Source organism: Parambassis ranga, chromosome 20, assembly GCF_900634625.1.
Source record: "Parambassis ranga chromosome 20, fParRan2.1, whole genome shotgun sequence".
Classification (NCBI taxonomy): Eukaryota; Metazoa; Chordata; class Actinopteri; family Ambassidae; genus Parambassis; species Parambassis ranga.
In genome coordinates, this window is record NC_041040.1 from 5198720 (window position 1) to 5220620 (window position 21901).

Consider the following 21901-nt stretch of genomic DNA (forward strand, 5'->3'; position numbering starts at 1 on the left):
ATGCTGCAGTCACCACCAACAAAACGACAAACAGAACCGAAGTCTGTCCCTGTGTTTATTTCAGAACATGTCTCATGCTGTAAAGAAAAGAAAAGAAAAAACAAACAGCACTTCTTCACGCAGACTCTCTGTCGCTCTTTCTGATTGGATATCTGTTCCCTTCTCCTCCTTCATTGGTTCGATGGATGCCCCGCCTCCAACTCTCCCTCTTCCAATGACTTCAACCTGACATGAAAAAGCTACATTGTGAAGGTCCAAACCAGAGTTTACACTTGAGCCAGAGTTTAAACTGGTTTAACACTGTGGCAGTCTGAACTGATCCAGATTCTGTGACTGGGTGGGTTCACACTTCATTTGTAAGCAGAGTCTAGGGTTTTAGAATGACTGACCTCTGCTGGTGTTCTTCACAGAAGGAGCTGAGCCGCTGCATCTCAGACTGAAAGAAATGCTGCACCAACATAGACACAGTCAGTCCTGATCACTGTAAACAGCCTGTAGACCTGATAAGACAATGATGTACCCGGATCTGAGTGTTGATGGAGTTCAGCTGGGCTGAGCTCTCTTCCAGCTGACTCAGTTGGTCAGTGATGCCGCTCTCAAACCTCTGCAGCAACACTAACCTGCACACACACAAGACACACACGGATAGATACACACACAGACACAGACTCACACACACACAGATAGATACACACACACAGACACACAGATAGATACACACACACAGACACACACACAGATACACACAGATAGAATCACACACAGAGACACACACACGCACAGACACACAGACACACACGCACAGACACACACACACGCACAGATAGATACACACAGGTGAGGTCTGTTTTTTCATATTTACTTCCTACACTAACAACAGTGCACAGGTGTGTGGCAGTGGGTGGGGCCTGTGTTGATTGACAGGTGTGTGCCAGTGGGTGGGGCCTATGTGGCAGTGGGCGGTACCTGTGTTGATGGATGGCTGTGAGCAGGGAGCAGACGTGTTGCTGACAGTCTTTCAGAGACAGGAGAATTTCAGCCTCAAATTTCTGCCAGTGGTCCTGGAAACAGGCAGGGAGTTATTGATCAGCCAATAATTAATCAAACTTGGTCCACAGGTGTCAGGTACTGACAGTGAAATGTTGATGCAGGTGGGCTTTGAAGGTTTTCATGGCAGACATGATGTCAGATTTCAGTGTGGATTCAGGCTCCGCCTCCAGATCAGACACAGCTTCCTCCCTCTCAACCGTTGACCACACCTCCTCGACAGATAGCCCCGCCCCCTCAGGTGAACACTCTGAGAAAAAGAACCGATAATGCAGCAGAGGCTGAAACTGATCGGATACAAACTTGAATGAGCGTACTGACGAACCTTTCAGTACCGAGTTTGACTCCTCCCCCTCTGAACGAGTCTCGACCCTCCTCCTCTGGACTGATGTGCCCTCAGCTGGGTCTGACAAGTAGCCTGAACACAGATTGAATGCAGACTGTCAGTGGTTGTTGGATGCAGCAGTGTGTGTCTACATCATGTTTGTTTGTAATGATGGATTAACAGGTCAGAATTTGATCCAGCTGGTGAACCTGACTCTGGAGCTTCTCTCTTCCTGAACGCTCCCTGAAAAACAAACGGAGAACATGACACAGGAGGAACACTTCGTCTGTTCAGTCAGACAGAAATCTAATGAGACATAAGACCTGTTTTGAAGGAGAGCTGCTTCCTCCAAACTCCTCTGTCTGCTCCTCAGAGAGCTGAAACCCTGCCCCCTCAGGAACACCTGACAGGTGAAAGGAGGTCAAATCCAGCTGAATACCTGCAGCAGTGCTGGCTGCCCTCTGGTGGAGCCTCGTTGTAACTGTGAGGACTCACGCTGCTGTTTGGGAGTGGACTGTATGACCTGATCGAACAGGATCTCCGCTTTGCTCCGGAGTGCAGGCTGAAAAACACAACAGGAGGTCAGCCTCCAAGAGGTCAGCCTCCAAGAGGTCAGCCTTCAGGAGGTCAGCCTCCAGGAGGTCAACCTTCAGAAGGTCAGCCTTCAGGAGGTCAGCCTCCAGGAGGTCAGCCTCCAGGAGGTCAACCTTCAGAAGGTCAGCCTTCAGGAGGTCAGCCTCCAGGAGGTCAACCTTCAGAAGGTCGGCCTTCAGGAGGTCAGCCTCCAGGAGGTCAACCCTCAGGAGGTCGGCCTTCAGGAGGTCAGCCTCCAGGAGGTCAGATTTCAGGAGGTCAGCCTTCACCAACAGCTGCTCTGTGGTTGTGGGGAGCTATGGTCACCTTGGATACAGAAGACTCCTCCTCACTGCTTGGAGACGACAGCGGTAGAACTACAGACAGACAGCATGTTCAGAATGAAGTTAGACTGAGGCCCATCAGCACGGGGCTCTGCAGTGATGCACTGAGTCCAGCAGGCGGCGCTGTCTCACAGCACTGCAGGGATGGTGACTCACTCTTCAGTTGACTCTTGTGTGGTTTCTTGCGGCTGTAGGATCGAGTGCTGTGTGTGTTTGCAGAGGGGGAAGCCTGGGTTGTACCACCCTCGTCTGCAAGACAGGGGGAACTCTGCTCCTTCTGTTTACAGACGGACAGGGACATATTACTGCAGGAGACACCCTGTCCAACACAAACATGTCCTTCAAGTTTCAAACATCACAATGTACTGTCCTCTAAACTGTCCTCTCTCTGTTAGCTGATGTTCCAAACTCAGCTTCTGATGACACCAAATAGTTTGGAAATGTAAGCTCAGGCCTTCCCTCAGTGCAGAGGAGGCAGGGCCAGAGGAGGCGGGGCTTATGACCTGTACTGCAACCAGGCCCTCAACTAAAACAAGTCAGACAGTTACCATGAAGACTCTCCTAGCAGCCTCCTCCAGCTGTCTGTGCAGGTCACGCTGGAAGATCAGCTCCACCATCTGACCTCTGCTGTTATGGTGCATGATGGGAGTGTTCAGCCAGACCTTTAGGACTGTCTCTACCCCGGAGCATCATGGGAAAACACACAGAAGCAGGCAGAAACACAAACCACCCTACACTGTTAAAAGCAAGATGTCTGCTCTGCAGCCAAGCTGCTGAATCATGTTACTATGACGACCAGACAGACAGACAGGCAGGCAGACTGACTGACTGACTGACTGACTGACTGACTGACTGACTGACAGGCAGACCCTGTTCAGTCAGGTCCATGCAGCAGACCTCTGCCTGCTGACAGACAGGCGAGTCAGGCACAGAGGGGTTAAATCTTTCTAACCATCATGTTTGACCCGAAGAGTGTAATGCTCCACCTCCTCCTTCAGCAGGTGGATGGACCCCCACAGGAAGCCCTGCAGCAGACAGAAATACAAACATTTGACACGTCAAACCGCCAGTCATTAACCCTCTGTGTTCAGCAGTGGACACAGACAGAAATCTGCACCATGAAGCCGTCTACCTGAGGCTCGTTGATAAAGAAGCTCACGCAGCCCGAGCCCATGTTGAAATCAATCCAGAACTCGTCCAGCTTGTCGTCTTTGGGTCGAAACAGCTGCCAGGAATAAAAAGACGAGTGTGTCCACAGTTTAAACTGAATGTTGTCCTCCGGTCGTTCTGCAGGTCCAGCACAGGCTCACCTGAGTGCAGTCCAGAAAGGCTCGCAGGCAGCGGAAGGTGTAGACTCTGTCAGACAGCACACAGGGACAATCAACCCATAGGAAGGCTCAGGCTTCTGTTCTGTTTCATTTCTGCTTAAATGAAGTTTATCACCTCTGCTGGTCTCCATGGTAACTGTTGACAAAGTTCAAGAAACACCTGCAGTCCTGCAGGGAGAGAGAGAGGTCAGAAGTCAGACAGACTGACTGACTGACTGACAGGCAGACAGACAGGCAGACAGATAGACAAACAGGCAGGCAGGCAGGCAGGCAGGCAGGCAGACAGACAGACAGACAGGCAGACAACCAGACAGACAACCAGACAGGCAGGGATCACTCACCACCTCAAAGTCTGCATCTCTGATGTCACAAAAGGTGCTGCTGAGGTCACGGCTCGAGAACCACTGATTGGCTCTCTGCTCCCTCAGTCTTCGTGGAGTCAGGCGACACAAAGCCTCCGACAGGCTGACCTGCAGCTCGTAGTCTGGAACAGCAGGAGTTAAACCATGGACGCCTGTCAGCTGGTCTACTCAAACCATTCAGAATGACCCCACAACCCCAAGTCAACAATCAGATAAGAAACGCCTGACCTCCAACTGTGAGGACGGAGGCTGCAACCTGGGATCTGTCAGACAGGTGAACAGACAGACAGGCAGACAGACAGGTGAATAGACAGGCAGACAGGCAGGTAAACAGACAGTCGATTTTTGATTTTTTAAATATATTCATAAAATGTTTGTTGTGTGTTTTGTCTCAGTTTACAGTATTTGGATCTGGTTCTGGTCGTTCTGGATCAGTCTCCTCTGCTCTCGGCTCAGACCCTCCAGGATGCTGTTGAAGGTCCTGATGGCCTTAAACAAGACAACCAAACAACTTTCAAACTGGATGCCCTTAACCGACCATGAGAGTCCAATACAGACCATTAGAGTCCAGTACAGACCATCAGAGTCCAGTACAGACCAGTACAGACCAGTACAGACCATCAGAGTCCAGTACAGACCATCAGAGTCCAGTACAGATCATCAGTGTCCAGTACAGATGAGTACAGACTATCAGAGTCCAATACAGACCAGTACAGACCATCAGAGTCCAGTACAGACCAATGAAAGTCTAATGGAAGTCCAATGAAAATACCAGTCAACCAAAACCTGATGTGAATTGTGCTTGTTGTCGTTTCCATGGTTACCTCTAGTCTCAGAGGGAAGTGGATTTGTGTTTCCAGAGTGAACTGAGCCAGCTGAAGTAGAACCACAGACAACTGACTGACTGCGTGGCAGACGGACAGACAGGCAGGTTAGTCTGGAGACATGCTGGACATGCTGAATAACCTCTGAGGGAAAACAAGCGGACCTGGAAGAGACGCCTGACCCAGCAGCTGTTAGAAAGAGAAACCTATGATCCACCTCACATCCAGTTATTGATCATCTGTTCAAACAAAAACAGCTGCTCACCAGGAAGTAGTCAAAGAACTCCTCTGTGAGGCTCGCCGAGGGGGTGGAGCTTCTTTGGAGCTCAGAGGCCAGAAGGTTACGAAGTGTTTCGAACCACAGCAAGACCTCAACAACAAAAAACACAATGCAGAGTGTAACAGATTACAGATCATAGACTACTAACAGATGGCAGATGAATCCACAGATTATTCTGTTAGGATACAGACTACAGATTACTCAGATGACAGATTACTTTAGCTGTCAGTCCTTGGCTAATGAGGGCCTGCAGGTCGTTCCTGTTCTGTGACAGAATCCCCAAAGACTTCAACACAACAAGAACTCTGCTGAAAGCAGATCCACACAAGTCCTGAAACAAACCAACAGATCCACACAGGACATGAAACAACAGCAGCCTATGGACCGTGCTGCCATGGCTGCACTCCGGCCTGTTACCTTGGTGACCAGCTGGTCCAGCCGGGTGAGGGTGCTGTTGGTCAGTCCTTCATCCTGGACCAGAGAAACCAGCCGAGGCGAGTCTCCATGAAGCAGACAGTCCTCCACCTTCAGCTCAAACTGACAGCCATGTTAGAAGAGGAAGGTCAGAGAGTGGACAAGACACAGAGACACACACACAGAGACAGAGACACAGAGAGAGAGAGAGACACAGACACACGGAGAGAGAGACACACACAGAGAGACAGACACAGAAAGACAGACACACAGAGAGACAGACAGAGAGAGAGAGAGACACAGAGACACACACACAGAGACACACAGACACACACACATATATACACACATATATACACATACACACAGAGACAGGCACACAAACACTCACACACACAGACACACAGAGACACACACACAGACACATGCCTGCCAGCAGCAGTAAAGTTTGATTCTTCTAGTCTGGATTTGGGACCAGCAGATTTTATTTTGGCCACTTCCTGCAGACAGACAGCAGGGGGCGCTGCGGGCTGACAGACAGGAGCAGAAACTCCGGCAGTTTAACACTTTAAATGACTCCGTTTGTTTTTGATGACAGAGCCAGCAGGCCGGCACCAGATTCAGAATGAATCGATAACAAACAGCAGACTCTTTACTCACCATCCTGTCTCTTCCTCTTGTAGCGTCTGACGGGAGCGCGCCCAGCTGCCGTCAATTAACTCATCAGGTCTCAAGGCCGCGCAGCAGCAGAGACAGAAACTAATTCCGACAGAGGCGGAGGGATATCAGCCGAAAATCAAACTGCTGCTACAACAACAACGACAACAACACATTTCTGGCCAATCGATCACGCGGATCTATGATTTATTGACCCTGTTTGGTCACAAAGAGTCAGATTAACTCTTTAAAGTCACAGAAGCAGCATGGCGGCCTCTGCCAGATTAACATCAGCACGTCACAGAGCAGGTGGAGCTCTGACAGCAGCTCTAATTGATGACTAATGAGTCTGTTTGTTTTGGGAGAAACATGAAGTATTTACACAACACACACACACACATGGTAACGGATCATTGCGTTTGAATGAATAAAACTTCTGCAGTTTTCGGAGGATTTTAGTCACGTGGTGTTCTCTCCTCTCCTTCTTTCCTTCCTTCTTTCCTTTGTTCACTCCCTCCTCCTCTTCCTCCTCCTTCTCCCCCTGCAGGCTCGTGACCGCCTCACCTGCTTTCTCACTTCTACCTGACTCGGCTGCACGCGGTGTGTGGAGGAGCCGCGCGAGCAGATGTTTCATGTTCTTTAATGAGACTTAAAGCGCGAAAAGTTTCAGAATCAAACTTTGGTTCCGTTTGAACCTGTTTCCCGTCTGAGCCGAACCTGGAGGTCAGACGGAGCGCGGCTGACCCGAGGAACCCGGATCAGAGCCATCAGCGGGACTGAGGAGGACCCGAAGCACTGAGGAGGAGCAGGAGGAGCAGGAGGAGCAGGAGTCAGGAGCATGTCCCGGGCGGAGGAGCGCGACGAGGCGGACTGTGTGTGCTCAGTGGGGATGAAGCTAACGTGGGACATCAACGACCCCAAACTGCCGCAGGTAACGTCAGACTGACCGATAACTGATCAATGACTGATCAATGATCAATGACCGGTCCACAGCAGAATGTTTCACTTCCCTCAGACAGTTGGAGCCGCTGATCGATCCTGATCATAATTCACACTTTTAAAGCGGGAAAAACAAAGCGAAAGGCTCCGAGAGGCCTGAGCGGAGGCTGAGCAGCTCCAGAGGATCGATACAGAGAGATGATCACACCACCAGCTTCATCATTTATCAGCTTCAACCAGACAAACGGAAAATATGAATCATAATGATAATAATTCAGCTCCAAGCAGACTCAGACCTGCGCGACATTCAGTGCAAATAAAACGAGCTTCAATGAGAAACACGGAAAAATCTGACGTTTGTTCTGAGGCGATGTCATAAAATATGAATAATATAAATTATTGATTATATAAATTATTATTTAAATTATTATAGGCCTATAAATCTGTGCGTCACTCAGTGCAGATCAAATAAAATAGGATCTTATGTTACAGTTTAATAACAGGAGGGCTTTGAATCACAGGCTGCTTTATTTCTATATTTATTATTTGTTTACATGTTTTTATAAATGTAAACTGAAACAGAGGAAGCAGCGCGCGTTGTGAACACTTCGGATGTTTTTATTTTAATAACAGAACGCGACCGAAAATTAAACTTCACCTTTAACACTTTGTTTCATCGATGCAAACATTTTATCCGCTGAAAGGAAGATGATTATAATTATTTATAATTATTATTAGCCTGTTATTATAATTATTTGTCATTATTATTAGCATGTTATTATAATAATTTATCATTATTATTAGCCTGTTGTTATAATTATTTGTCATTATTATTAGCATGTTATTATACTTATTTATAATTATTATAAGCCTGTTATAATTATTTCTTTTTACTTATTTTAAATATCAGTTTTAATTCCGTCAAAGCAGAAGCGCTCATCTTTGATTATCGATCTGCTATCAGTTCTGTTTTATATCTGAAATGATGAATGTTTTAAAATGTTTATATTGTGTGAATAAAATCAGTTTAATTTAACTCTTTAAATGCTGAAACCTCCTGAAGGTTTCATGTTGACAGCCGATGTTAAACATTCATTAATTTTATTATTTATAAACATGGTTTCAGAAACAGGTTTTATTTACACTGAAAACAATAACCACATAAATATATATATTGATAATATAAATATGAAGCGGCCGCTCTGGAGGTGACCTGTGTGACTTCATCATTAACCCACACACTGCGCGCTGCTCCTCGCGCGCTCAGCTCCTCTTTAACCCTTTATTTTTATTCATCGTATAATTATGCTGAACTTTCCCCACAGTCAGTAAACCTTTATGTGACGTGTTGATCAGATCTGGATTTTTTTTTATTAACCTATCAGACGTTCGGCCGTCCGGTGCGTGCAGGCAGCAGCGGGGTGTGTGAAGGTTGTGTGAAGGTTGTGTGAAGGTTGTGTGAGCTGCTGACTCGACTTCACTCTGTTGTTGCTCAAACAGAAAAAACAGGTTTTAATATTTTTGTTTTTACTGAAACCAAAACAGCAAACACGCCGCCTGTGCTGATCAGGATCTGCTCCCACACTGATCAATAACTGGATTTAGCTGTGTTTTAATTTAAACTCTGAGCAGAGCGTGAATCCTGAAGGTGAGCCGTGGGTTAAAACCCACAAACACTGTCTGAAGGAGCAGGACAGGCCTGACTCTGATCACAGCCTCCCCAATCAATCAGTGGTTATAACACAAGTTATTAATATTCATGTGTACACACATTACAAACAGAGAGTATGGAAGGGTTAAAAGCAGATGTCTGCTACTTCTCTGGGATCTCAGGTTGTGGGCTTCATATGAACAGCGTTTGATTTCTTTGTCCGTCTGTCTGCAGGACATGAAGCAGTTTGACCCGTTTCAGGAGTGGACAGACGGTTACGTCCGCTACATCTACAGCGGTGAGAAAGTTTCTAAACCCCTGAAAACATCATGTGACCAGCTTCTTGTGTCACAACATGTCTGTGACATCATCCTGTCGAAGCACAGAGGCGGTCACCATGGTGACGGTGCAGACATGCACGATCCCCTGCACGGTGCCCCTGTGTGCTTGATGCTGGTCCTTCCTGCTGACTGCTGGGTTTTTGTCTTGCAGCTGAAGATAAGAACGCTCAGAGACACCTGTCCGGCTGGGCCATGAGGAACACCAACAACCACAACTGTCAGATCCTGAAGAAGTCCTGTTTGGGCGTGGTGGTGTGTTCCCGAGGCTGCACGCTACCCGACGGCTCCAGACTGCAGCTCCGCCCCGCCATCTGTGACAAGGCCCGGCAGAAACAGCAGAGTGAGTGAAACCAGGACTGTTCAGGTCCCCCCACCAAAGACACAAAGCTGACAGCACTCTGTGTGTTTCAGAGAAGCTCTGTCCAAGCTGCAACGCTGCTCTGGATCTGCTGCCGTGCCGTGGTCACAGCGGTTACCCCGTCACCAACTTCTGGAGAGTCGATGGAAAGGCCATCTTCTTCCAGGTAGTCCCGAAGTTTAATCCATCTAGTCCAGGTGGTTTTCACTGGCCAAAAGTCTAATCCTGTTGTTGTTGTGGTGGTCCTCCAGGCTAAAGGGGTCCACGACCATCCCAGGCCAGAATCCAAATCTGAGACTGAGGCCAGAAGAAGTTCAGTGAAGAGACGAGTCAGCTCGCCTCCGTTCCCAGCAAAGAGACGCCTCATTGAAGCCCAGGTTGAAAACAACAAAAACCATACGACTTGTAGAGTCCTCCTGAAGGCGCTCCGTGGCTCCTCCAAGCAGCTTCATCAGTTCCAACAGATCGGTGGCGAAGCTGCTTGGAGGAGCCGAGAAACTTCCTCAAGAGAACTCTACAAGTCCAGATGACTGAGAGACTTCCTCAGCAAACACCAAAGCAGTCTTTTTGTCGGTGCCGTCCTGTTTCCTGCTGTTTATGGTGTTCCTGCTCTTTACTCTCCAGGCTCTAGGACCCCCCCTCCTCTCCTGTGTTGAACCAGCAGACAGAATCCCCTTCATCGAGCCAAATTTCCCCCAGCATTACCCAGCATTCCAGGGCCCGGACCCCTACTACAACCCCCACAATCCACTGGGAGAGGCTCCGCCCACACTTCAGAAACCAGCCAATCCCAGGCTTTACATGGGCCGGCCTAGCTACGACTTCCAAGGATATCTGACCTCGCCTTCATATCCTGTGACCTCTGACCTCTGTGACCCCAGGTCAGCCTCAAACACAGTCCAGATCAAAGGGGTGTAAATGGGTCTAATCTGGATCCTGATTGTATGAACAGACTTATGTGTGTGTAGGAGGTATGTGCACCTCGTTCAGACTGTACCGTCTGCACGGGTCTAAACTGGATCATGATTTGTGTGCAGGGTGGCCCCGGTCCTGGGTTCCTCTCCATCCTCCTCTTCATCATCAGCCCCTCTCTCCTCCTCCTCAACCTTTGACACGCAGACGAAGCCTCCTCCAGGCTGGAAGGAGCTGCTGAAGAGCTCCACCCCCTACAGCGACAACCACCACTACTACAGCACTGAGTACCCCTGCCGTTACCCTGGCAACACCCCTGGGTCCCCTGCAGCTCTGCAGACCATCATCACCACGACAACCAAGGTGAGCTATGACCAGTGATGGAGAGTAACAGATTGCATGTACCACAGTTATGTAATCAGAATACAAAATCTGAGTAATTGTATCCCGCTACAGTTACAGTCTAAAGAGGTGGTAATCAGATTACAGTTCCACTGTTGAAGTCAGAGGATTACATGGCGTACTCTAACGTGTCTGTTCTCTGCTGGAGGAAACATAAACATCACTTCTTCTACAGCAAAGATCTTGTTCACAGCAGATGTCTGACTCTGGCCGCTCGGCTCAGTGTGTGCTTATCCTTGACAGTAAAAACTATGGACAGAGCTTCCGTGACGTCACCCGTTTGTTTCTGAAGAGCCGTTTTGAGGCTCAGTGGGAGGTTCAAGGGACGTGATGACCGCCGGCATGTTGGCAGCGTCACGTCCACCAAAACTCCAAATATGGACAAAGAGGGAGAGCACGAGCGGGGTTTAGGGGGGCGGGCGATCGTGGAAGCAGGAAACTCACGTTGTGATACGTCAACTGTCTGTCACTCAAGCGGCAACGCCCATAATTATGCGTAATTTTAAGTCCGAATACAATTGAAATGAGTGAGTTGTAAAATAATTCAACCCCCGTACAATCGACACTAGAAGAGAACCTATCATCTGAGACCAGAGTGGTTTTTTGTACCAGGCTGTAAACATGTTCTTTTCTGCTGTGAAATCGGCCATTTTAACATGGGAGTCTATGGGAAATTACTCGCTTTTGGAGCCAACCCCCAGCTGTTGCGGCGTGAATTACAAGTTTTGACACTTCCGCATGGGCTTCCACTTTGAGTCCCGAAGGTTGCTGCTTGGTGCTTATGTTCATGTGTGTGACGGTGAATAGTGGATGGAGTAAGCGCTCTTACCGTCAATACAGCATCTTTGATCACAGCTAAAGCTTTTGGTTCATGTCAGCAAAGTGGACAGAAAGGAGACAGAGAAGACAGAGAGGACAGAGAGGAGACAGGGAGGAGACAGAGAGGGGGCAGAGAGGACAGAGAGGGGACAGAGAGGACAGAGAGGACAGAAAGGAGACAGAGAGGACAGAGCAGTCTGACTGATGGGGTCAGAAGATGAGGATGAGATGAGGATGAGGATGACGATGATTGATGCTCCTCAGCCATGATGCCGGTACACTGTTCGCCTCACTTGAATTAGTGAACTAGTTAGCTGTTGGCTGCTAGCTAACTCCGTCCAGAGCTGAGGCTAGTTTTATACACGGTAAGAAGAAGAAGCTCTGTTTATGTGTTCAGACATGGTCTCTGTGTGTAACATGACTTTTGGTTTAAACGTCCCTCTGACATCATCACGTCCTGCTCCTCTAACAGAACACTGATGTGACACAGTCAGCCGGAGCAGTCTGGACATGTTTCATGCTTCATGTCGCCCTCTGCAGTCAGCAGGGCTGATCACTGCATGCAGTAACTTCAAATGTAGTTCAATGTGTGAGTAATCCAAGTATTCAGAGTACTCAGACTGTGACTCAGTAATGTAACGGAGTACATTACAGATGTTTAGGACATGTAATCTGTAACTGAATACTTTTGAAAGTCTCCTTCCTGACCCTGGTGAGGTGTCAGGATGGACGGTCTCTTCGTCTTCAGCCATGTTAACAGTAAATCTGCTGCTGCTATCACTGTAAACTCAGCATGTGCCGCTCAGCATCAGGGGGGCGGGGCTTAACCTTAAACCTCATCTGCTCCTCAGGTCTCCTATCAGCCCTGTCCGAAGCCGCCACCGGCGCTCCCTCCCTACCAGTCGTGCCCCAAACCTCCAGCTGGCCTCCCGTCCTACCAGCCCTGCGCTCCCACCAAACCTCCGGGCCTCCCGGGCTGCTCCTCCCTGCTGGATGACGCCACCTCCTCCTCATACTCCACCGAGGTGAAGGTGACAGAGGAGTCAGGTGGAGTCATCAAGTCTCTGTCGTTTCAGCCGGAACCTCTGCAGACCAAAACAGAGCGGGCCGACGGCTACGACTACCGCTACGCCTACCCCAACACATACCGCTACGAGGACTACTGACACAGCTCCAGCTCCATGACTACCGCTCCCACTGCAGCACTGCTGCTGTCAGACAGGAACCTCCACCCTCAGCCTGCTTCCTTCTGAATGGTCCATGAGACCACAGGACGAACCTCAGCTCTCCTCATGCTGTGTCTCATCAGGGGACGAAGACGCTCCAGAAACTAGACACAAAACCAAGAATCACATGACGCCATGGAAACCTCCAAACTCTAAGTGAGGCAGCAACAAACTGAGCCCAGACATGTCATGTGACCCAAAATGGAGGCACAAATTCTAGTGATGTCCTGAGGACGGCGGTGAGACCAAATGAGACAGAACTTTGTCCCCTTCCGGATGAACTGTGTGTGCTGAACCTTGTTGTTTCATATCTGAACACGTTCATTCATTCTGATGAATATTTAATGTGTCACTGCTTCAGAAGTGGTTTGAGTTATTTATTGAGTGAGTCCGTGTGCAAATGTCCCACATTAAACCTGCTGATGTCCACGCTCGTGTATTCATTCTGAGTCTGCAACAGACTGAAGAAAGTCACGTCCTGTCCCTTTAACGAGGCCGCAGCGGGTTACAGAGGCACTGCTGAGGATCAAAGACACGCTGATTAAATGATATTTACACTGCTCATGTCAAACAGGAGAAAACTCAAATGTTATTAATGAATTTAAATGGTTAATAAAGAGGCGTAGCGGTGATGTAACAGACGCATTCAGATGTAACGATGCCGATGAATTTAAATATTAATTATCATCATAAAAAAGAATTCCGTGTTTTTTCAATTACACGCTGTGAAGTCTGAGGCCGTGAATCAGAGCGCGGCGTCCCAGGCGGGGCCGGGAGCCACAGGGTGAGAAGCCGAATCAGATCAAAGGGCTGCTGCTTGGATGTTGGCTGGTTTCAGTCTGTGAGTAATAAATGTTGTTTTGACAAGAGCGCGTCGGGACAGGAATCACTGTCCTCACTGTGAACCTTTAAACCCCCACCCCCTCTTTCACTACCTTCCATTTAAATCACTCATTCCTCTTCTGTCACCTCACTCAGTTTACACCAACATCCATCAGTACATAATTATGTTCAGACGAACCACCCAGTCTGATCCTCACAGGGACATGATGCCGCATCACATTCACAGGGATGAAGATGAAGCATGTTTCCTGCATTGATCAGTACCCTCATCATCCTCATCAGAGAGAAGATTGTTCATGTTTGTCTGTCTGTCTGAACCCAGGACCAGCTCAGAAACACACAGGGCTCCCAGAATGCACTGGGTTGGTCGCTGGTCAGAGGCGTTAAAGCGTCCTGACAGATGTGGAAATCTGTCCTGCTGCACGTCAGAACACAGACAGACTGAGCCCTGCATAAACTCCTGTCAAATGTCTGTGGACGCTGCGGACAGAGTCCAGCAGCTGTCCCAGCCCAGCAGCTCCGCCCGCACCTAGAGCGGTTTAATCGACACTACACAAATAAAGTGCAGTGACTCCTCGGACCTGCCGGCTGCTCCCAGCAGCCATGACGGCCTGCAGGAGGAGGTGTGTGTTCTTACACATTAAAATCATCAGCGGTCTGATCCTTCTGTCAGCGCCTGGTTCTTCTGTGTTGTCTTTGTGCTGATCAGGGACTCGTCTGTTTCACACAGCATGAGGACAGTGGCTGGGATGAATTCCTGCGGATGAGATGCTCTGCTCTGATTGGCTGAGGTTTGACTTGTGAGTAGAAGATGTTTTGAAGCTGCAGCCCGTCAGCCAACGCCTCACCTGTCTCTCACCTGTAACGCGGGCGAGCTGAGTGCAGATAATCCTGAGCTGGGTAATTCTATCCTTTCACCAACACTCACCTCATCCTGTCTGCTTATCTTCTTATCTCCCTCTTCTTCTTTCTCTCCTTCATCCCTGCTGATCTTCATCACTCCTCTTTCACACGCAAATCATTTCATCCCTCGCCTCCTCTTCTTCTCTGCTAAATAAATCATCCCTTCTGCTGACATGAGATACTTTTCCAAACACCGGCACATCTGCCCTCGACCCCTCCATCCATCCGTCCTCTGCGCTCTGATGTGGCTCTGCACTAATGGATGTTTTCCATTTGATGCTACATGGTTGTGATTTACAACAGAGAGGCGGGCAGATGGAGGCAGAGGCAGGAGGAAGCAGAGTTACAGAAGAGTCCCAGCAGCACAAGCTGTGGGATCAATCCGATCAATAACAGCTGATAGGCTACAGAGCTGATGCTCTTCACTCAGACATCAGGATGGTTCAAAGAGGCGGGAGGTGAAGCTGCTGTCAGGGTGTCGACTGACCCGGCTGCCCTCCGAATAAAACCAGGCCGAAAGCTTGAATGATACCAAAGCTGCTGACCGAGCGACTGTGAACACGCTCAAAGGACGTGAACTCAGCTCAAATGTTCCTGTTGAAACCAGGGCTATTCATATTTAAGTCATATTTAAGTCATATTAAATCATATTAAATTCATATTTAAGTCATATTTAAGTCATATTTAAGTCATATTAAATCATATTAAATGCATATTTAAGTCATATTAAATTCACATTTAATTCATATTATATTAATATTTAATTTGTATTTAAGTCATATTTAAGTTATGTTTAATTAATATTTAAGTCATATTAAATTCACATTTAAGTCATATTTAATATTTAAGTCATTAAATTCACATTTAAGTCATATTAAATTCATATTTAATTTGTATTTATGTCATATTTAATTCGTATTTAAGTCATATTTAATTCGTATTTAAGTCATGTTAAATTCATATTTAAGTCGTTGTTTTGAGTGTTTTCTGTTGGCTGGAGGAGCCGAGCTCTGCTCACAGTGACAGACCGAGACGTGGATCTGGATCCTGGGTCAGAGTGGGTCTGACCCAAGGCTGGAAGGCAGCAGGAGGAGGATGAAGGTGGCTGATGATGGATGATGGAGGGGGGCCCCTATAAACAAATAGCTGCAGCAGAAAGAAGTGAAAATCACATCAGCTTCAAAGCCAAAGAAGCAAAACTCTGGAAAGAGAGACGAAAGATTAAAGCGATCAAACCGAGCTAACACACGGCGGTATTAGGAGTCCAGCACCGAGCCATCTGCGTGCTCGCTGTGTGCCTGCAGTGCGTTTGTCCTGCTTGTTGTTGGTTCCGTGAGAAGTCTTATCAGAGCAGGGCGACTCATAGAAATGTACTGTCTTCTTAAAGAGGCATGACAGTGCCGGCCTGATCGCTATCTGCTCAGCTCTGATAGCATCTGTGAGCCGGATGATGTTTGTGGGAGAAGTTTGGCAGCTCACTGGAAAATCAGGATATTTTTGTGAGTCAGAGGCTGATAAGGACTCTGGGATGGTCCCTGATGTGATGTGTCTCCTCACAGCCAGATGAAACGCTGCTGAGCAGCAGATGATTAATCTCTGAAGGTTTTAGGAAGAGGCTGTGTTCCTGATGCAGGCTAGCCCCCTGCGCAGCAGTGAGACACCACCGCCGTTAATTTGAGTCACAAGGAAACATCAAAGTCCAGTGTGATCGCTGTATGATGTTCGTACGATGATGTTCAATCTGCATTTAATACAAAAATAATCCAGATTTACTAACTCCAACTCAGACCAAGTGATCAACGCACAGTCAGAAGCTAACATGCTGTTGGTCCTCTGCTCAGCCAATCAGCTGTCAGCTTCATGAGACCACATCTAATCGGCAGCATGGCTCTGGGGTGCCTTCGACCCGCTGCATTCTGGGAACCGTCACCTGACCTCTGGTTGTTTATTTGAAACCAGTCGTACCTGTTGCCTTTTAATCTCTGCGCGTCCTCTATCAGTTCTCTGCATCTGTCCATCCTCAGCGTCTGCCTTTATCTCTTCATCGCCTCGCTGTCAGGACTCGCAGAAACATCACGTACACATGAAGACCGTCATGGCCGCCCGCCAGCAGCAACAGCAGCAACAGCAACAGCAACATGCTGGTAGCTTTGAAGTCGCTTCAAAACAAACTGCTGCTGTGGAACAAATGGATGAGATGTGCTGCGACGCTGCAGACGCTAACATAAACTAGACAGAGACCAGAGGGCGGCGACGGGAGCAACAGAGCAACAGGAGCAGCAGTCCAGATTAAAACAGAGCAGCAACAAATACCTGCAACAGTGACAGCAACAAACAACACACGAGAAACAGCAGCGAAAATACAAAGCTCAGCAGCAACAACACAAAGAGCAACACAACAAAGTTCAACTGCAACAGAACAACTGCTACAGTCGAACTCAGCTCACATTAAAACACTGTCTGTTTGATAGAAGTAACCATGGTAACACAAGTAACCCAGGTAACCATGGTAACACAGGTAACTCAGGTAACCATGGTAACACAGGTAACCCAGTTGGCAGGGTTCAGTCAGAGGACAGACTGTGGACAGTAGGATGAGTCAGCTGTAACGACACAGGTCCAGGTGTTAGAGGTGCAGGATCAGCTCTGAGTCCACATCACATGGAGGTCTGACTGAACAACTGCAAGACTTTCTGAAAGTTCTGTACTTAGTCAAGGTCTGGGATGAGCTGAAAACCAGGACCAGGACCAGGACCAGCACTTGAGTCAGGACCAGGACCAGTACCAGTACCAGTACCAGGACCAGGACCAGGACCTGAGTCAGGACCAGGACCTGAGTCGGGACCAGGACCTGAGTCGGGACCAGGACCTGAGTCGGGACCAGGACCTGAGTCGGGACCAGGACCTGAGTGGAGTGTGCCCTGAGTGCAGGAAGCTGCAGCTGCTCCTGCTGCTGATGTTTTTACAGAACAGGAAGTGTTTCTGGTTGAGTGATGAAGAATGAAGTCGGTTTACGTTGAAGTTTATCTTTGAAGAGACAAAAACCAGACTGACAGAACGAGTCTGGACCTGAGGGAGACACTCACTGCACACTTTAAAGAGAGAGAGCCGATCAGATCATCTGGAAGTTACAGCCATGAACCAAAACTGTTCCTCGGTCCGTCACACACACAGCCGGGGTTATGAAAGGGTTAAACAGAGACTCACTTTAAATTGAACCATCTCATGAGGCCTGCCTGTGCTTCTTCTTCTTCTTCTTCTTCTGTGGTGTGTGGACATGAGGCAGTTTGGTCCTCCAGCAGCAGCCTTGGTTTCAGTAACAAACAGATTAACAGATTTAATCCAGATTGAGTAAACAGAGATGGAAACATTTGGGAGATTAGACGCAGCAGGACATGAGGGATGAGACAGACACACCTGATCAGATCTCACAGGCGAGCCTGTAAATTACAAACACCATCATTAGCTGGATTATTATGAGTCTGTTGAGGTTGACCTGCAGGCACTTAGCCTTTATGCTAAGCTAATGGCTGCTGCTTTGATTCTACCTAGCTGTGTAAACAGAAGGCTGGAGGAGGAAGTGGTCACATGACTGACAGCATGGCATTTTTGAGGGCGGGTTCGTTCACAGAAACATAAACTGTTCAGATCTCACCTGAGATCTCTGACTCACCTGTTTATAATGAGGAGCCTGATACAAGTCCAGATACGTCCCTGTCAGTCTGTGTCTCACCTGTCTCACCTGTCTCTCCCCTCTCTAATGGTTTTCTGTCTGGCATTAATGTTAAAATAACGAGCTGTGAAATCAAAGTGTCCCCGCAGGTGAGCCGGCCGGAGGAGCTGCTGGTCCGGGTGTCAGGTAGCTGCGAGCGGCTTCAGGTGTGCTACCTGCCGTCACATGATGGATGCTGTTTCTTTGTCCTCGCCACTGATCCGCAGCAGGAATGTCAGCTACGCTTGCTACGCTAGCAGCGCAGCGCCTCTGTGGCATGCTGTTAGCACACACGGCTGAGGTCACATGACCTGATTCTCATCAGTGTGTTCAAACTTGCAGGAAGTTCTGCTGAGATTTTATCAAGTCACCAAACCTGCGGGACAGAAGACAGGCTCTTATTTTGTAGTGTTGAGGATGCGAGCCTTTACTGTGGAGTCAGGTTTTGTTGCTTTCTAGTCCACATCAAAAGCAAGAAAGCCCCTTTTGAGACAAATGGTGGTCCACCAAAGGGGGCGTGGCTTGGGCTGTGTTCATGTAAACAGGTCAGGGGCACGCACTCGGGTTGCTGGTAGTGTCCTGACAGGGTCCAGCAGCCTGCTGGACTCCATCTGATCCAGCGTTTCAGTCAGCCTGATGGCTGCTGCTCTTCTTCTTCTTCTCTTCCTCACGTTCCTGTACAGAGCACCACCTGATGCTGTTATCTGGTGATGTCATCACTGATGCTGCAGCTTCTGTCAGGACGTTTGAAGACGTCCTTTTGAAGGTTTGATCAGATAATCAGCTCGCTGTTTGTAAACATGGAGGATGGATGGGGGCACGACGGTAACATGGGGGCAACCCTCTGCTGAAACCACAGAAGAAGACCAGGGACACGGAGCAGGCCTGTCCTCTGACGTCCCGTCCTCAGGCGGGTTGTCAGAGATCAGCTGTGCCTCTCTGGCCTGACCTGCAGCCTGCAGAGGTCGTACCTGGTGCGGTGTGTACAGGTGGAGCCATGGTTGAAGCAGCAGCATGTTGTCATTCGTTCGAATGAGACGTCTTTCTTTTGCCCTCGGGCCTCCTGTGTCCTGACCTCCGGTCCTCCGTCCACACGTCGGGTTTGGGACGCGCAGGCCGTGGTGTTGTTGGAGTTAATGGAGCGAGAAAAACAGACAACAAGCAGAGTGTGTGATCCAAACAGCACAGGTAACCTGAGAGCGGGGGACACACCTGGACGTCCACCTGTCCTCGTCTGTTGGCTGTAAACACAGAGCGTGTGAAGCTGTCACTTTCTCCTGCAGCCTGAGCCCGGATGACGTCACAGCAGCCCTGTGTTTGTCTGTGTTTCTGCAGCTTCAACATGGATCCTCAATCTGTCAGATTATGTCCAGATTATTTCAGGTTGCTGTGGACCTTTGAATGGTTCGTCTCTGTTTGTTGTGTCTCTGTTGTGTTTCTGTTCACAGGTTCTGTGTGCATCCATCACTCTGATGATGTCAGAGATTTCACACAATAATCTAAGCCACGCTGAGGATGCTGGATTATTGACCATCACACCACGAGAGAACACAACATGACAGTTTGTGACTGTGAGATTAAACTCAGCTAACGGTTTAAAGTCAGTCAGTGGAACGTGTGCTGCTGGATATGAAAGGAGGAGGAGGAGGAGGAGCAGATGAAAAGGTGAAGAGGAGGTGAGCAGGTGGCCTTTAAGCACTGAGACAAAACAAGAGGGCATTAGGAGGACGGGGAGAGAGCTGGAGGAGCTGAAAGATGAAAGCAGAGCGGGGAGGAAACACAAGAGGAGCACCTGATGGATCTGAGCTCTGCAGAGCGACCCGCAGGCCCGCGGGAGCCTGTTAGCATGCTAACAGGCTAGCATGCTAGCAGCCTGTGTTCTGCCTGTGAAAACAAGCTGTTGCTGTGAGGGCGAGTCCTTCAGTGTGTGATGAGCTGTTTTCATAATCAGGTTTATAATGTGTCATGTAGCTGTCCGCTACAAGGGGGCCTCCCCCTGCGGTGGGACAGGCAGGACCTGGCCTGGTCTGCAGAACCACCAAGTCCAGAGACCGAGTGCATCCTCCTCCGGTGCCTGTCCTCCTCCGGTACCTGTCCTCCTCCGGTGCCTGTCCTCCTCCGGTACCTGTCGTCCTCCAGTCTGTCTCACTGCTTTTAGGTTAGTAAAAGTTCAAACACACACACACAGATCCATGACGTGCTGTGAGGAGCTGCTGTGTGTGTAGCTGGTCATTGTTTTATGTGTTTGTGTTATGTTGACCTTTGAACTTAGAACACTGCCACACTGTGCCCAGTGACACCGACCCCACAGATCCCCTGTAGTCTTCATGCTGCCTGATGACCCGGCGTTTCCTGAGTCTTGTTGTGTCTGTGGTCTGCAGAGGTCTGCCGGATGGAGAGGCATCATTGTTTTCACTGCCTCACTTAGATGGGGGGTATTCATGGCAGCATGACAGGCAGAGTTCAGAGAGAGCCGACCCAGTCCGGACTGCAGACCAGCAGTGATGAAACATGAGGCCGTACTGGCTGATTCTCTGCGGACAGGTCCACAGAGATTGAACCATCCACGCTGTTTTGTATGAACTCTGGGCTGAGATGGCAGGACGTGGGTTAGTGGTCTTTGTTAGTAACGTCTGCTTCATGCCTCATCATTGCAGTTTATTCCTCATCGTTTGCTTTATAGAATATTTATATTGCACAAAGCCCCTGAGGATGGACCCCCACCCACCGCTGGGGTTAAGATGAAAGGAGCAGTGATGGAGGGGAGAGCAGCTGCTGCCCTGATAGGTCCAAGCACTCAGACCCTGAAACCTGCAGCACACACAGACACAGAGACACACACAGAGACACACACAGACATACAGAGACACACACACAGACACACAAAGACACACAGACATGTACAGACACACACAGACGCACACGTGTACATACACACACAGACGCACACGTGTACATACACCCACACATGTACACACACACACGGACACACACACACAGACACATACACACATGTACACACAGACACACACAGACACACACACACACACACATACATGTACACACACACACTCTGCAGCGATGTGCTGTCATTACGTCGATTGATTGCAGCAGCAAGAACACAATAGAATAGAATTACTCAAAGTAGACTAAGTAAGAGTTAACTCCTCCTGGCAGGTTTCAGCAATATATTAGAGAGTTAAAAAGATAACAGATGAAAATATACTATACAAGAAAACAACATGTGTACATTGGGGAGATCTGAGCAGGTATATCTACAGTATACTGTGCAGCCTGCAGCGCCCCCTGCTGTCTGTGTACAGGAAGATATTTAAACTCAACATTTCTGCTGTCACATGTTGGCATGCTCTCACATCCACTGTTAGCTGTCTCTCTCTCTCACACAAACACACACACACCTGTCAGGTGTTGGCCAGTAAGAGGGGCGGAGCTCGGCAGTGAAACAGGAAGTGTTCAGAGAGGTCAGACTCCATTTTGGAGCTGAGGGTGCAGCAGGAGGATAATGAAGGTAAGAGTCCATCAGACATGTCTGTGAGGACCATTCATTCAGGAGAGTGTGTTGTACTTCCTGTTTCTGCTTCTGCTCAGGCTGAAGATGAGTGTTTGTGTGGAGGAAGAGT

General features: G+C 48.7%; 2 protein-coding genes across 2 annotated transcripts; one reads left to right on the forward strand and one right to left on the reverse strand.

Annotated features, from left to right (window-relative positions):
- Positions 1 to 145: 145 nt before the first annotated feature.
- Positions 146 to 6994, reverse strand: sycp2l (synaptonemal complex protein 2-like). Its single transcript, XM_028433507.1, has 25 exons — positions 6872 to 6994; positions 5501 to 5620; positions 5301 to 5414; positions 5069 to 5173; positions 4968 to 4992; positions 4804 to 4883; positions 4380 to 4468; positions 4208 to 4242; positions 3959 to 4101; positions 3733 to 3785; positions 3600 to 3645; positions 3422 to 3514; positions 3242 to 3314; positions 2832 to 2965; positions 2446 to 2563; positions 2273 to 2322; positions 1868 to 1934; positions 1696 to 1775; positions 1582 to 1615; positions 1373 to 1465; positions 1134 to 1297; positions 967 to 1061; positions 521 to 620; positions 390 to 448; positions 146 to 225 (listed from the first exon to the last, which is right to left on the reverse strand). Exons 1-25 carry the CDS (start codon positions 6992 to 6994, stop codon positions 171 to 173), a joined length of 2148 nt encoding a protein of 715 aa, XP_028289308.1. The 3' UTR covers positions 146 to 170.
- gcm2 (glial cells missing transcription factor 2) lies at positions 6708 to 13231 on the forward strand. The gene is made up of 8 exons (XM_028433453.1): positions 6708 to 7085; positions 8979 to 9042; positions 9237 to 9425; positions 9497 to 9609; positions 9695 to 9820; positions 10068 to 10324; positions 10481 to 10718; positions 12428 to 13231. Exons 1-8 carry the CDS (start codon positions 6993 to 6995, stop codon positions 12740 to 12742), a joined length of 1395 nt encoding a protein of 464 aa, XP_028289254.1. The 5' UTR covers positions 6708 to 6992; the 3' UTR covers positions 12743 to 13231.
- The last annotated feature ends 8670 nt before the right edge of the window (positions 13232 to 21901 follow it).

Bases quoted from the DNA above. Each gene is read 5' to 3' on its own strand.
- gcm2 (XM_028433453.1), top strand. From the start codon at position 6,993: ATGTCCCGGGCGGAGGAGCGCGACGAGGCGGACTGTGTGTGCTCAGTG. The intron at 7,086-8,978 runs GTAACGTCAGAC...GTCTGTCTGCAG, and splicing joins ACGACCCCAAACTGCCGCAG to GACATGAAGCAGTTTGACCC. The intron at 9,821-10,067 runs GTTGAAAACAAC...TTTACTCTCCAG, and splicing joins GACGCCTCATTGAAGCCCAG to GCTCTAGGACCCCCCCTCCT.
- sycp2l (XM_028433507.1), bottom strand. From the start codon at position 6,994: ATGCTCCTGACTCCTGCTCCTCCTGCTCCTCCTGCTCCTCCTCAGTGC. The intron at 5,621-6,871 runs GTTCGGCTCAGA...CATGGCTGTCAG, and splicing joins GCGCTCCGTCTGACCTCCAG to TTTGAGCTGAAGGTGGAGGA. The intron at 3,786-3,958 runs GTGAGTGATCCC...CTCTCCCTGCAG, and splicing joins GAGATGCAGACTTTGAGGTG to GACTGCAGGTGTTTCTTGAA.